This window comes from Coptis chinensis, chromosome 2, assembly GCF_015680905.1.
Source record: "Coptis chinensis isolate HL-2020 chromosome 2, ASM1568090v1, whole genome shotgun sequence".
NCBI lineage: Eukaryota > Viridiplantae > Streptophyta > Magnoliopsida > Ranunculales > Ranunculaceae > Coptis > Coptis chinensis.
The window spans coordinates 44,756,395-44,770,860 of NC_141457.1; the positions used below are offsets into that span (position 1 = coordinate 44,756,395).

Sequence of the window (14,466 nt, forward strand, 5' to 3'; positions counted from 1 at the left end):
ATTAATAACTAGGCCACAATATGCTGCAAGGTTCTGTTGAAGTATGTAGAGTCTCACATATAAGTGTGAGACTGTATCTTATTTAGTAGTTTCCATTTCGGTGAAACCTATCACCTAATATAAATATATGAATTGTAGGTTAGAGTAAATATACTCTAAACCCTACCTTCTTCTTGTGCCTCCATCCTTTTTTTTTTCTTCTTCTTCTCCACTCCATTTCTTTAACCTAACTAGCTAACCACTATATGTATCTCCTAGCATAATTTAACATGGTATCGGAGCCGACTCTATTTAGAGAATGCTAGGAGAGAGATCCGCAGTTTCAAGGTTTCAGTTTTAGTATTAGTTGCTGTCTTAGTATTGTTTCGCTTCTGCAATCTCTCAGTATTGATAAAGAGGAGTACGTCAGATTTTCAAAAGGGGAAGGCGTGGTATCATTATCTCGCTATATCTCTCAATTTCGTCGTCAAAGACCTTTCGATTAAAGAGTCTTGAAGCGCTGCCTTTCGAGAGTCTTGTATCTCGCAGTTTCTTATTCTTTCTATCAAGTGAGTTTTTCTTCTCTTTACAATGACTAATGTTGTTCTAAAATCTGATGAATTCGGTAATACATATGTTTTCTCTGTTGGTATGACCTCTATCAAATTGGAGGGTGTTGCCAATTACCTTCAATGGGTAGAGGCAGTTACTGTTTATCTTACTGGAAAAGGTAAGGAAAATTATCTGACAGATCCCCCAGATGATAAAGGAAAGACAACCTGGACGAAAGATGATGCCTTGGTTAAGAATTTCCTGTGGAATACCATGGAGAAGGATGTTTGTAATACTGTGCGGTTTTTCAAAACCTCTAAGGAGATTTGGGAGTATCTACAAGAATCATACTCTCAATCTCAGAATACTTCTCGTATATTTCAGTTGTATGAGAACATCTTTGATCTCACTCAAGGCGATATGTCTATCTCTGAATATTACAATTCTCTTCATAGTAAGTGGGAAGAACTGAATATTTATCACCCACTTATTACAGGCATAAATCAGTTGAAGAAACAAAGAGAGGAATTTTGAGTCTCAAAATTCCTATTTGGGCTACGTCCCGAGTTTGCTAATGTGAAAGCCCAAGTTCAAGCTGAATCTAAGCTCCCTACTCTGTCTGAAGCTTATTCTCGTCTTTCTCGTATTACTGCACCTCCTCTAAGGCACAATGACAGTTCGGCTTTATTGATCCCTCCAAGCAGCAATAACAACTCCTCCTCTGGTTGTGGTAATGGAGGTAGAGGGGGTAGAGCCAGTCGTGGGCGTGGAGGTGGTCGTAACCAAGGGAGTGGTCGTGGTCGTGGTATTGGCGGTTTTGATCTTTGTGAGCATTGTGGGCATACAAATCATAGTTTTGATTTTTGTTGGGATATAATAGGACGCCCACCTTTGCACAAAGCCAACAATGCCACAATAGTTGATCAGAAAGTGACCAATTTTCAACAAGTTCAAGAAGACCTTGCAGCCCTGATGAAGCAGATACAAGCTATTCCAGCCAGTTCATCGAGTTCATCCAACCAACCCACTGCAACCCTAGTCGATTCAGGTAAAACATGTCTTCATACAAGTGGTAACAACTCTTGGGTCATTGACTCAGGAGCTTCTGATCATATGATAGGTAATCCACAGTTGCTTTCTAATCTTGAGTATATTCACACTCCATCATATGTCACATTAGCAAATGGGGCTAAGGCTAGTATTTTTGGTCGGGGTATTATTCAGTTAACTCGTAATATATCACTTGTCTCTGTCTTGCTTATTCAAAAATTTCCCTTTAATCTATTGTCTGTTCATCGTCTCATCCAATCTCTTCAATGTAATGTCATGTTTTCTTCCACTCATGTTGTGTTTCAGGATTTACAGACAAAGACACTAGTTGGTGGGGGGTATGAGCACGGCGGCATCTATTACTTTTAAGATAGTTATGGGCACTCTCACCAGAAGCAGACTTTCACAGTCTCAGTCTCTCCTGTTCAGTGGCATAGACGTCTTGGTCACCTTCCTTTGGCTAGTTTGCGAAGTTTAGTTCCCAGTATTTCTTCTAGTATTCAGTCTTTAAGTTGTGACATTTGTGAGTTAGCTAAACATCATCGTGCTGCTTACAAATATAGGTTAAATAAGTGTTCTAGTGCTCCTTTTTAGTTAGTTCATTTCGATGTCTGGGGTCCTTGTAGAACCACTAACCTTTTTGGAGCCAAATACTTTATTACATTTATAGATGATTTCTCTCGTGTTTGTTGGGTATATATTATGGAAAATCGTTCTCAAGTATTCTCTGTATTTCAAAAATTCTATGCTGAGATTACTAATTGGTATTCTGCATACATGCATGTTTTTCGAACTGATAATGCCAAAGATTATACCTCTGCAATATTCAAGTGTTTTTTAGATGACCATGACATTACACATCAAACCTCCTGTGTGGATACACCTCAACAAAATGGGGTTGCTGAGAGAGAGAACAGACCCATTCTTGAAGTCGCTCGGTGCTTAATGTTTCAAACAAATCTCCCAAAGTTTTATTGAGCAGAGGCAGTCCTTACTGCCATATACTTGATTAATCGTGTACCTTCTTCAATGTTAGGGGGGAAAACACCACACTCTGTTCTTTTTCCTGGTCAACCTTCTTTCTATCTCCCCTCTCGTATTTTTGGTTGTGTTTACTTTGTTCATAATCTTCAACCGAGTCATGATAAGTTGGACTCTCGTGCTATTAAGTGTGTTTTCCTTAGGTATTCCTGTACACAGAAAGGGTACAAGTGTTATAGTCCTCATCTGCACAAATCAATATTTGTCTGTGCTGATGTTACTTTTTTTGAAGATGTCCCATTTTACTCTTCCGAAAGGAAGGTGTCCTCTGAACCATTTGAGAATTGTGTTCTGCCATCTGGTGTTGTTGATCTTCCTGCGACGATTAGTGTTAATAAGGGAGTTAATAATCAGGTTAAAGCTACATCAGACGGAGCGTGTGTGCGCCCTACAGATGGCCTTATAGAAGCGTGCATGCCCTTTGCCTATTTGCGATCGATTAGATGGGCGCAGCGCTACCTTTACCTACGGTACCGCTCTTTGCGAAGTTTGAGGCGAAAGTTCAATGCTCCATTTGCCCTCACCTCTTCCCATTTGTCTTTGTGGATCCTATTGCCATTCCGTCTGACCTCGATGTTCCTATTCCCCTACGGAAACTTGAATGTCCACCTGCCAGTATGCATCTTCCTAGTAAGTATGCCCAGTATTCTATTTCTCAGTATGTTTCCATTGATTATTTACCACCATGTGTCAAGTCTTTTGCTACATCCTTGTTGTCTGTCTCTGTCCCTTCTGACTATATGGAAGCTCTATCCCATCCTGTCTGGAAGCAAGCAATGGACGAGGAGTTGAGTGCCTTGTATTCTAATGACACTTGGGTCCTTATAGATCTTCCTTCTAGAAAGAAAGCGGTTGCTTGTAAGTGGGTTTTCACTATTAAGCATAATCTGGATGGTACTATTTCTCATTTAATTAAAGGCTCGCCTGGTTGCAAAAGGCTTTACCCAGACTTATGGTATTGATTACTCCGAGATGTTTTCTCCTGTTGCAAAGTTAGACTCTGTGCGTATTGTTATTTCTCTTGTTGTTCATCATCACTGGCCTCTGTTTTAGTTAGATGTGAAGAATGCCCTTTTACATGGAGATCTCCTGGAGGAAATCTATATGGTACAACCTCCTGGTTTTGTTCCTCAAGGGGGGAAAGTCTGTCGATTAAAGAAGTCTTTTTATGGGCTCAAGCAGTCTCCTAGAGCTTGGTTTGTGAATTTTAGCCAGGTTTTGATGGCTAATGGAATGACTAGGTTTGAATATGATCATTCCGTGTTTTACTTAAAGACCTAGCAATGAATTATTGTCTTAGTTGTGTATGTTGATGATATCATTGTCACAGGGTCTGACAAACAAGGTATTGCTCGACTTAAAGTCAATCTCTCAAGACAGTTCCAGACCAAAGATCTAGGAGAACTGAAGTATTTCTTAGGCATTGAAGTTACAAGGTTCCCTGGTGAAATTCATTTCTCACAGAGAAAGTATGTATTAGACCTGCTCAGTGAGACAGGTAATTTAGGAGCTCGCCCAGTAGAGACTCCTATGGATTCAAACGACAAGCTCTAGTCAGATGTTGGAGAGTTGTATACTGATATTGAGGGATACCGTCGATTGGTGGGAAAGCTGATCTATGCTTCTATCACTCGCCCATATATCTTGTTTGCAGTCAGTGTAGTATCTCAGTATGTGCATGCACCACGGATTCCTCACTACCAGGCAGTTATTCGTATTGTGAGGTATTTGAAAGGTTCTCCTGGTCGTGGATTGGTATATCGTTCTAATGGAAATTTTGATGTTGTTGGATATTCAGATGCTGATTATGCAGGATCAATTTCAGATAGACGATCCACCACTGGGTATTGTACCTTCCTTTATGGAAATTTGGTGACATGGAAGAGTAAAAAGCAAATAGTTGTGTCAATGTCTAGGGCAGAGGCTGAGTATAGAGCTATGGCTCAGGGGACTGGTGAGTTAATGTGGATTCGTAATCTGCTACATGAGTTAGGTTTCAAGGTACAACTACCGATCCTTCTTCATTGTGACAATCAGGTAGCCATTCATATAGCTTATAATCCAGTATTTCATGAGCAAACTAAGCACATAGAGGTAGATTGTCATTATGTCAGACATAAGGTTGAAACAAAGGACATAAGTACTCCTTATGTGGCGTCTTGAGACCAGTTAGTTGATATTTTCACCAAACCAGTGATTCGTCTAGTTCTGAATTATATTGGTAACAAGCTGGGCATGAGCGATGTGTGATGATTTTTCCTAATCAAGAAACACAAATATTTTGTTGATGATCAAAGAACAACTAGAAGTATTGAATCAATAAGAAGAAGAGATTTAGAAGATGATGAGTTGAACCACGTTCTTTAATGGCTGCCTACGTATCCTGTTTCTAGGAATCAAACTCAAAGCGTAGTTCAACTATTCTATTTATAAGAATAGATGAGGTTTCCCAATTAGTGTTTAACTAGGAGACCGTCTCTTGTTAAGTATCATCTTGATGAATAGATGAGGTTTCCCAATTAGTGTTTAACTAGGAGACCGTCTCTTGTTAAGTCTCATCTTGACTCTTCTAGAAGCCCCATGTTTCCCAAGTCAAATAGGTCTCCTTTATTGACTTAAACAACGAGAAAAAACATGTTTTAGGTTGGATTGGGAGTTGGAGTTTCAAACTTAGTAGTTCGATTTGGTGTTCCTAGTCGGGGAGTTGGTTCTCGAGAGCCTACAACTCGAACTAGATCCGAACCTCAGTTCTCGAGCCTACTACTCCAACCGGTTCGAACCTCCGGTTCTCGAGCCTATTCCAACCAATTCGAACCTCATCTTCTTATTTCACTTCGAACCTAGGAAGTAAGAGGATTTGGACTTGAAGTGTGTTCGGTACTTTCTACCCACACCAAGACCATATCCAGAAGCCTTACGAAGATGCTACCACGTGTTACATATCTATTTGCTAAAATATGCACACCACAGATGCCCCCTTTTTATTCATGGGTTGTGAATCAAACCCTTAAGGAAAAAGGCCGGGTAAAAATGTATCGGCAAAATTTCGCATTACTTTAGTGCAAGGAACTGTAAATTCGGACCTGCCATGACCATGCCCCGAACCTTGTATATTAGGCCGAACCTTGTGAAAACCGGTCCTACCATGCCTTGTGATGATCCGGATTTGAACATTAAGAACTTGGTGAAATCCGGACATACAATGCCTTATGATGACCCGGACTTGAACTCCTGCAAGTGCAACTTGGAACCGAGCCTTGCGAAACTTGAATTGTTGAACATGAAACTCTTTTAGGTTCGGGCACGTTCATATTATATAACCCGTAAGTGTAACTCTTTTTAGGTCGGACATGTGACCGGAGTTTGTAACCTCTTTTTTTTTTTTTTTTTTTTTTCTCTTTTAGGTCGGACATGGACCCACGAACTTAGGCTCACATCCCATTTTCCCATAACCGAAATGTAACTTGTCAACCCGGGCTGGAAGTGAAACCGAAGCGGGCCTTGCGAAACTTGAATGGGCCTTGCGAATTAATTTGTTTAACAAATATAACAAAAGGATACCGCCGTGAACTTCTTCCTTCATCCTTTAAGTTTTGCCGGTAGCGAATTCTCACTAATTTTCTTCTTTGCCCCACTCAAATAATGGATGAATCAAATAATTTGAACATAACAAACTGAAGAAACTCTACCAACAAGAGCGATCTGAGGCTCGCAAAGTCATTCTCAGTGGAAGATAGGTAACAAACTCAAAGTTAGTTCTGAACAAGCTAGGCAGTGCATCGGCACATGAAGCAACAACTTGCAATAACTCAGAACCACACTCATTCATCCGGAGTTGGGAATACTTGAGCAGGAGATGTGAAGCCCACCAATCATCCGGAATTGAGTCATCTTGAAGAGAGAATAAAGGAGAATCTTTATACTTGTGGAAGGAGTCGTTTCCTTCTTTGAACTCTCTTTTCTCTTTCAACTAGAATTCGTTTCCTCATTTGAACTCCTTTTCTCTTTCTATTTGTATAGCTCTTTTATAGTTCGAACATTATATAAACCTCTGTGAGCCTCCATTACCACCTCAAATTTATAGTTAAACTTTTACGTGATAATTTCTCCATTAGCGGTGCCATACACAAGGTGTTGAACTGTACTTTCTTTGATTGATTGAGAGATTGAGTCCAAAGTGTGCTAAGGTTTGTGTAGAAGAACTTGAAGTTTTGGGTGTCAAGGTGTCAACGACCCGCGTTTTTTTCTGTCTAAAGTTTTACTTTCAATGTCTCACCCATCGGCCGGGTCCTTTAAATAGCAAAGGCGTTTTGGATTGATCTTGGGCAATGTCGTTTTCAGGTTCAATTGCTATAGCAGTTCAGGTTATAAAGCAATTACATTTGTTTCTCTTTCGACCGGCGCCGAAAACTAAAATCCCCACTTTTGATGGAATATTATCCCGTTCGGTGATATTTGGATTTGGAAAAGATCCGTAACACATTTGCAATTCCAAAAGAAATCAACATTGAATATCCATAGGCTGCCGACCTTGGAACCGATGAAAATCCCTTGATATTCCTTGGGCTGCTGAAAGCTGAACTCCGAACTCTCCCTTGCCTTCGTTTATGGCGGATGCCCTTGAGTACTTCAAGTCTCGATCAACGAGTAATGCCTTGGTTTGTTCGCAATGTCACATACATGCACATATTGGGGACGAAAAGCACAATATATTGGTGACTTGCGGAGTGATATCATACTTCTATAAACCGATGATCCTAAATATTGGAGGTGCACTCTTTACGCTAAACCGGGGAGTTGAATCGTCATATTATCGAAGGTAAAACAACGATGACTACCGCGTAAATATGCTATCCGTGTAACTAGCGGTGGTGAATGGGGTGATGTCACCTTTGATAATAATCGAAAGAGGATCCGGTCCGGCTTTTCTTTGTCAAAAGGAGAGTGGATGTGGGACCCCCTCTCTAACTCTTGTGGAGCGAGATCTTTGTGATAGCCCTTATTGCACTCCCAAACTCGAAGCGCCAAGGCGTCCATAGTTCAGACCCATTATTAATCTCGAGAGTATCGACTATGTCACCAATGGAGTTGCAAGCTTTGGAGCCCGGAGTTGGGTATATGGGTGGGAACCCGAAACTGCTACAACCGTACCAGGGAGGCCTTTATGGCAAAGAAGGTCCTTGGTCTTATTTCCAAGTCAAATTCTATCATAAAAAAGGGAGCTCCGAGCAAATCAAATAAACCTCCTCCCGAGGTTGTCAGGTTTGCGAAGGTGAGTAAGCCGAAGGTGAGTAAGGCTATAAAAAAAAAACATACCGAACGAGGAATTGGGCAAGCTTCCAACGCTATCATTCTCGATGAAGATGAAAATCCCATTAGAACTGAAAGTCTAGAGTGCGGTCAATCCTCAGGAATCAAGAGTACAGTGGAAACACCGAACCTTCAACTTTCTATTTATGATACAAATAAGTCAAATATTGAAGTGGGTGGTGACACTATGGGGGTAGATAGTAATGTCGAGTTCCCTTTGACTGATATTGAAAATGTGGACTTCATGCAATCCGATCCGGAATTGATAATGAACCTCGAAAATGTGGAACAAACCTACTCTACCAGTATTGTATCTGACAATAACCGTGTTCCATCCATTGAGTCGAATAAAAAGAAATCTCCTTCTCCAATTTCCCAAGATGAGGACATTCGCTTAAGGAAAAAGATTAAATCGACATCTTTGAACTCTAAACTTACTCCAAACCCATTTTTTCTAGTTCGAGAGTGCTTGGATTACCGGAGAATCCCTTGATTTCTTGACCAAGATACGCTTTTAAGGACCACAGAGTTGCTTTGGGATTGGTTGAATCTATGAGGCTTCCCAAAAGAGAAAGCAAAACATAAAGAGTACTTTCATAGAACGGCGGGCTGGAGCGAATGTGTCGACATATGTTGAAGGTAACCATTTTGTACTTCAATTCCTTACATCGTTTCGGTTGTCTTTTTGTTTATATACACTAGCTCGATACATAAATTGTAATTCTTAAGCGCTGCAGGCTAGCATGGATCGTCCACAACTTATGCTCATTTGCGTAAGAATCGGGGATGAAGTGGATAAATTCACAAGAGAGAAAGGTAACTTGACGAAGCAACTCCTCATATCAACCAAAAGATTAAAAGATTAGAAGGTGATTATGATATAAGCAAGAGGAAGAATGAAAGACTAGCCGATGAGATTGAGCAGGTCGAGCCGTTCGAGAGAGATCTTAGAAAGACGAGGAGAGAAGAACAAGAATCTTGAAAGAGACCTTGAATTCACCAAACTTGAGCATCAAGAAGTTCTTAAAGTAAAAACAACTTAGCCGAATGAGCTTCCCACTTTGCCGGCTGCCGTCGTGAGGCATGGCAAGCTGATCGAAACCGTTTGAATGGCGAGTTTGCAGCGTTGAAGAATCGAAGATGTATTATGAGGATAAAGCCACGGCTTTACAAAAGAAGCTGGACCCTTTAAAATCCGAGCTAACCGAAGTTAACAAAAGTGCCGCGTTAATGAGAACTAGAGTTGATAGGCTCTCGGTTGATAAATAGGGAGTTGGGAGAATCACTAAGCAAAGCTAACGCAGAGCTTGAGCTCTTGAGAGATCAACTTGCATCTCCTTCCAATTCCTTGCTTGCCCCAGTTCGATTCTCGAAGTTCATGAAAGGAGAAGTAAAGGAGGTGAGCGAATTCTACACCGAGCTAGTTGATGTGGTGAGTTCTGAAGCATACAAGAATGGTATCTCCACCGCTTGTCGCGTGCTTGACATTCTTGAACGAGTCACGACAAAGCGATATGGTGAGAAACTTCGATCAAGCTTGGGCATCCGGAACCCTCCCTCATGATGATGGCGTCCACGTATCCCGATCTTGAGATTGATGTTGACAAACTTCAAGAGAAGTTAGAGGATGATTTGGCCTCACAAAAGTATCAACAAGGTTCCGAGGGGGAAGGTTTGGAATTAGGGTTGAAGAAGACCATGATGCAGATGTGCATGCGGCGGAGGAATTGACCGATAACTTCGCTGTAGCTCTGAAGAAACCTGATTACGTCCGATAAGTAAATCCTTAAAATGCTATTAAGTTGCAATTTACTTATCTATTAGCAATTGACTTTTGATTAGCTATACTTGAGTATTTATTTTTGAGTGAAACTTTGCTAAATTTGATTCAAAATAATCAAGTATCGCGTGCAATCAAAGCGATGGAGTTCTCGACTAGCTAGGAAATGAAATTCCAAACTTGGACAAGTTTGAGCGTGGACTTCGGACTAGTTAGGAAGTAGAGTTTCGAGCGTGGAGTTCCCGACTAGCTAGGAAGTGGAGTTTGGAACTTGGACAAGTTCCAAGCGTGAAGTTCCAGGCTAGCTAGGAAGTGGTGTTCTTTTCTCCTTATTTGCATAAATATGTATACATAATTATATTTTATACAAATTCATATTCCGAATCTTAGAAAAACAAGGTTTTGTAGGAAAATAGGGTTTGTCCCCGTGTCAATTCTGTAAAACCTTTAGTTTTGTTAAGAAATAAGACTTTGTAGGAGCGTAGGGGTGTGCCCTGTATTATTTCTGTAGAGTCATCTAATGCATAAAAGCGACACTTATAAGCATAAGGCATTAGAATTGCGCTTAGCTAGATAAAATCCAAGCTAAGTGTAAACTTTCTTAAGAACACACATGGAACAACATATGAGATCTTTCACTCATTATCCAAAGAAAGCTTTCTTAAGGTTCTGATACAAGTGTGGCCAACATATGGGATTTCGCACCCAACATCCAAAAAGTATCCCAACATAAAAATAATAAATTAAAAGAAACAACACTCTGAAAAGAGAAAGATAACTTTTATTAAAAATACTTGCGGAAATTCGCAGTGTTCCATGGGTAACACTCTAACAAAGAGAAAGATAACTACTATTGAAAATACTTGCAAGTTTGCGATTATTCCAAGGTTTAACAAAACTTCACCATCCATGGATTTAAGATAGTAACTACCATTGCCAACTATCCTATCAACGACATACGGACCTTCCCAATTAGCTCCTAACTTCTTAGGTGCGGGGTCCATACGGAGGACCAAATCCCCTTCCTTGAAAGATCGAGGTCGTACTCTTTTATCAAAAGACCTTTTTTTTGAGTGCTGATAAGATGCGATCGTAAAGGCTTCTGATTCTCTTTTTCATCCAACAAGTCCAATTCCGACAAAGAATTTCCTCATTGTCGAGGGTGAGTACTAAATCGACATCTAGGTAGTGACCCTCATCTCGATTAGGAAGGACGACGGTACCATAAGTGAGAGTGAAAGGTGATTCTCGGTCGAGCGTCGAGGAGTTGTTCGGTAGGCCCAAAGTACTTTAGGCAACTCCTTAACCCATAATCCGCTTCTCTCCACGAGTTTCCATTTTAAATTATCCAAAATAAGCGGTTAGAGGCTTGGCGACCGTTACCTTGAGGATATCGGGAGAAGATTAAAGTTGCACAATGCCCCAATCTCGGCAAAAGCGTGTGTTTTGGTGCCCCGAAATTGTGTCCCATTATCGAGAAAAGAATGACTTTAGGTAATCCGAACACGCAAATGATATTGTTCGGATGAACCGTGACATCAACCTCCACGATATTAAGCTAAAGGGCGCCTCTATCCACTTAGTAAAATAATCATTTGCAACTAAAAGGAACTTCATGTTACGGGGAGATATAGGTAGAGGACCAACAATGTCCATTCCCCATTGAGTGAATGGCCACGGAGATGCCGAGGATGGAGTTCTTCGGCTGGAACATGGATGTAGTTAGCATGTCTTTGGCAAGCATCACACTTCGGACATAAGCGTCCGCATCTTTAAGCATATAAGGCAAAAAAGTACCCCTGCCGGAGTATCTTGAGTACCAAAGATCTGCCCCAAACATGATTTCCACATTAAGCCGAAAGTGTATCTCTTCAAGTAAAGTATGAGCCTCGGCATGAGTAACACATCGCAGGTGAGGTCCTAAGTAAGACTTCTTATACAAGTTCTCACCAACAAGTAAATAACGCCCCACTTTGGCTAACAACTACTCGGTTACGTCTTTCTCTGCGAAGAGTGCCATCTAAAAGATAAGAACGATCTGGATCCATCCAGTCCCCATTTGGAGCTCGCAAAATTGGAGCCACAAGACAAACTAATTCTTTTTCAATACTAGGTGCTGACTGATATTCGACGGGAATGGAACGAGCTTCAATATCCCCAAGCAAAGAAGCTAAGTAGGCAAGTGAATCGGCATGCCCGTTGTCCAGTCTAGGCAAATTAATGAAATTTAGATCTTCAAAATGAGAAGTAAGAGATCTAACCAACTCCAAGTATTGAGCCATACGAGGGTCTCGAGCTTCGTAACCACCCTCAATCTGTTGCACAACTAATTGAGAGTCGCTGAATACTGTGAGATGTCGTACTCCTAAGTTTAATGTCATAGACAAGCCCGCTAGCATAGCCGTTACTTTCGGTTTAGTTGTTAGATGCCTTGAACCCCAAATGCGATTTTTTCTAACTTAGTGTTATCGGAGTCAAGAGTCGCGCACCAATACGCTCCTTGGTCATTGGAAGATCCATCTACGAACAACTTCCAACCTGGGATATGACTCCAAGGTCGAACCTGACTATGAGGAAATGAGTTAGGTTCGTCTAACTCCATAAAAGCAGGAGGTGACTTTTCCGAATCTCCTACCGTTGACGAGGCTGAGGTATCTAGAGAAAAATTGATCAAGAACTCAGCCAAAGCTTGCCCCTTCTCAGAAATTCTCGGCACATAAATAATGTCAAATTCCCCTAATTGAATGGACCATTTCAAGAGGCGTCCGATACTATCCGGTCTTGCCAAGACCGACTTCAAAGGATACTCGGTGATGACTCGATGGTGTGTGCTTGGAAGTATGGTCGTAGCTTCTCAAAGAAACAAAGATTAGAGCTAGAGCTATTCTCTCAATCTTCGGATATCGTGTTTTCGGCATCCGGAGGGCTCTACTAACAAAGTAGACGGGCTTTTCGATATTCCTCTCATCAATTAAGTAGTAATACAAATACCGATGCCATGCTCGGAAGAGGCTAAGTATAACCCTAAAAGCGTTTCCTTGCCGGGGTAGTGAGCACGGGGGGGGGAGGACAAATAATTTTTAAGTCCTTAAAAGCCATCTTACATTTGGTCGGTCCAATCAAAGCGTATATTCTTCCTTAGTAACTTGTGCGTAACCCGACACTTATCCGAACTTCTACTAATGAACTGTTAAGTGCGCAAAGGCGCCACCAACCAACCATTGTACCTCTTTCGGAGACCTTTGGAAGGCATATCAAGAATAGCTTTGATCTGGTCGGGCTAGCTTCAATTCCACGTTTGGTAACCCGGATGTCCTAAGAATTTCGGAGGTAACACCGAAGGTACATTTAGTGGGTTAAGTTTCATCCGATACTTCCTCGGGATCTCGGAAAAGCGACGAAGGTGTACAAGATGATCGGACTTACGTTTACTTTTGATCGAGGTCGTCAACATAGACCGACAAAATCACCGATATGATCTTTGAACATCGTTGTGACCAAAGCGTTGGTATGTTGCCCTGCATTTTTAAACCAAAAGGCATAACCCGATAACAATATGTTCCCGTGCAGTGATGATGAAGGTAGTATGCTCTTGATCGGGGAGGGTACATGAGTATCCGGTTGTAACCGAAAAGCCGTCCACGAAAGAAAAGATCTCATGTCCTGCGGTGGCATCGACCAATGTGTCAATACGAGGAAGAGGAAAACAATCCTTCTTACGGTGCTTGTTCACATCCCGTATAATCGACACCGTTAGCCGTTCCCATTCTTTTTCTTGACGGCTACAACGCGTTAGAGATCAAGTAGGGTATGTGATCTTTTCGTATGTACTTTGCCTTAAGCAATTTATCCACCTCTTTGTCGATAGCCTCGAGACGTTCGGGACCCATCTTTACGAGTTTACGCTTAAGCGGCATGACGCTCGGATACAAATTGAGTTTATGGCGGCGATGGAGGATCAATTCAGGCATATCCTCATAACTCCAAGCAAATACATCTCGAATTCTTGTAAGAAATTTATCAACTCTTCTCTAGTCTTGGGTCCAACATGGTGCCAATTGAGACTTCGTTGAGGTTCGAACCATCTCCTATGTCGACCGTCAACTGGTTCTAATGTTGGGGAGTCCTCCTCTCATCCGCCCTATAGAATCTAATGGAATTATATCCAAAGGTCCCAACACTATGTCTTGAGAGGGAGACTCGCTCTGTAATTGCTATTTGGCAGTGCACGAACACGCCCCGATGTTATTGGGCAGTTCTCGAACCATTTTTTAGAAGAGCTGCATAGCATCGCTTGGAAGCTTGTTGATCTCCTTTGATCACCACGATATTGCCTTGGTGAGGGAACTTCAAGGTTTGGTGATAAGTACTTGGAACCGCTTTCTGCCGATGAAGCCAACTCCTACCAAGAATAGCATTATATTGCGTAACTCCCGACAATCGTGAAGTTGACATTTAGAGCGGCGTCGGCAGCTTTTTGATCAATTCAATCTCTCCTCTTGCATCGGCCATGTCACCATTAAATCCATACAAAGAAGATTTCACGGGGCCGAAGTTCCGTTTCTAGAATCGGCATTTGTTTGAAAGCATGATAGTAAAGTATATATCGTAGAACTCGTGGTCGATGAGGATCCTATGCATATCACACCCAAAGAACTTCTAAGGACAGAACCAACGATCCGAAAGTGTGGAAAGAAAACCCCTTTTGCGTCGTCATCGGTGAAAACAACCGCTGAGTTAGATTCCTTGGTCGG

General features: G+C 41.5%; 1 protein-coding gene across 1 annotated transcript; it reads left to right on the forward strand.

The window, feature by feature from the left end:
• Nucleotides 1-570: 570 nt before the first annotated feature.
• LOC147516189 (uncharacterized) lies at nucleotides 571-4,785 on the forward strand. Its single transcript, XM_086593185.1, has 6 exons — nucleotides 571-985; nucleotides 1,157-1,919; nucleotides 2,766-2,976; nucleotides 3,066-3,480; nucleotides 3,953-4,120; nucleotides 4,277-4,785. The coding sequence occupies exons 1-6, from the start codon at nucleotides 571-573 to the stop codon at nucleotides 4,783-4,785; spliced, it is 2,481 nt and encodes an 826-aa protein (XP_086449311.1).
• The last annotated feature ends 9,681 nt before the right edge of the window (nucleotides 4,786-14,466 follow it).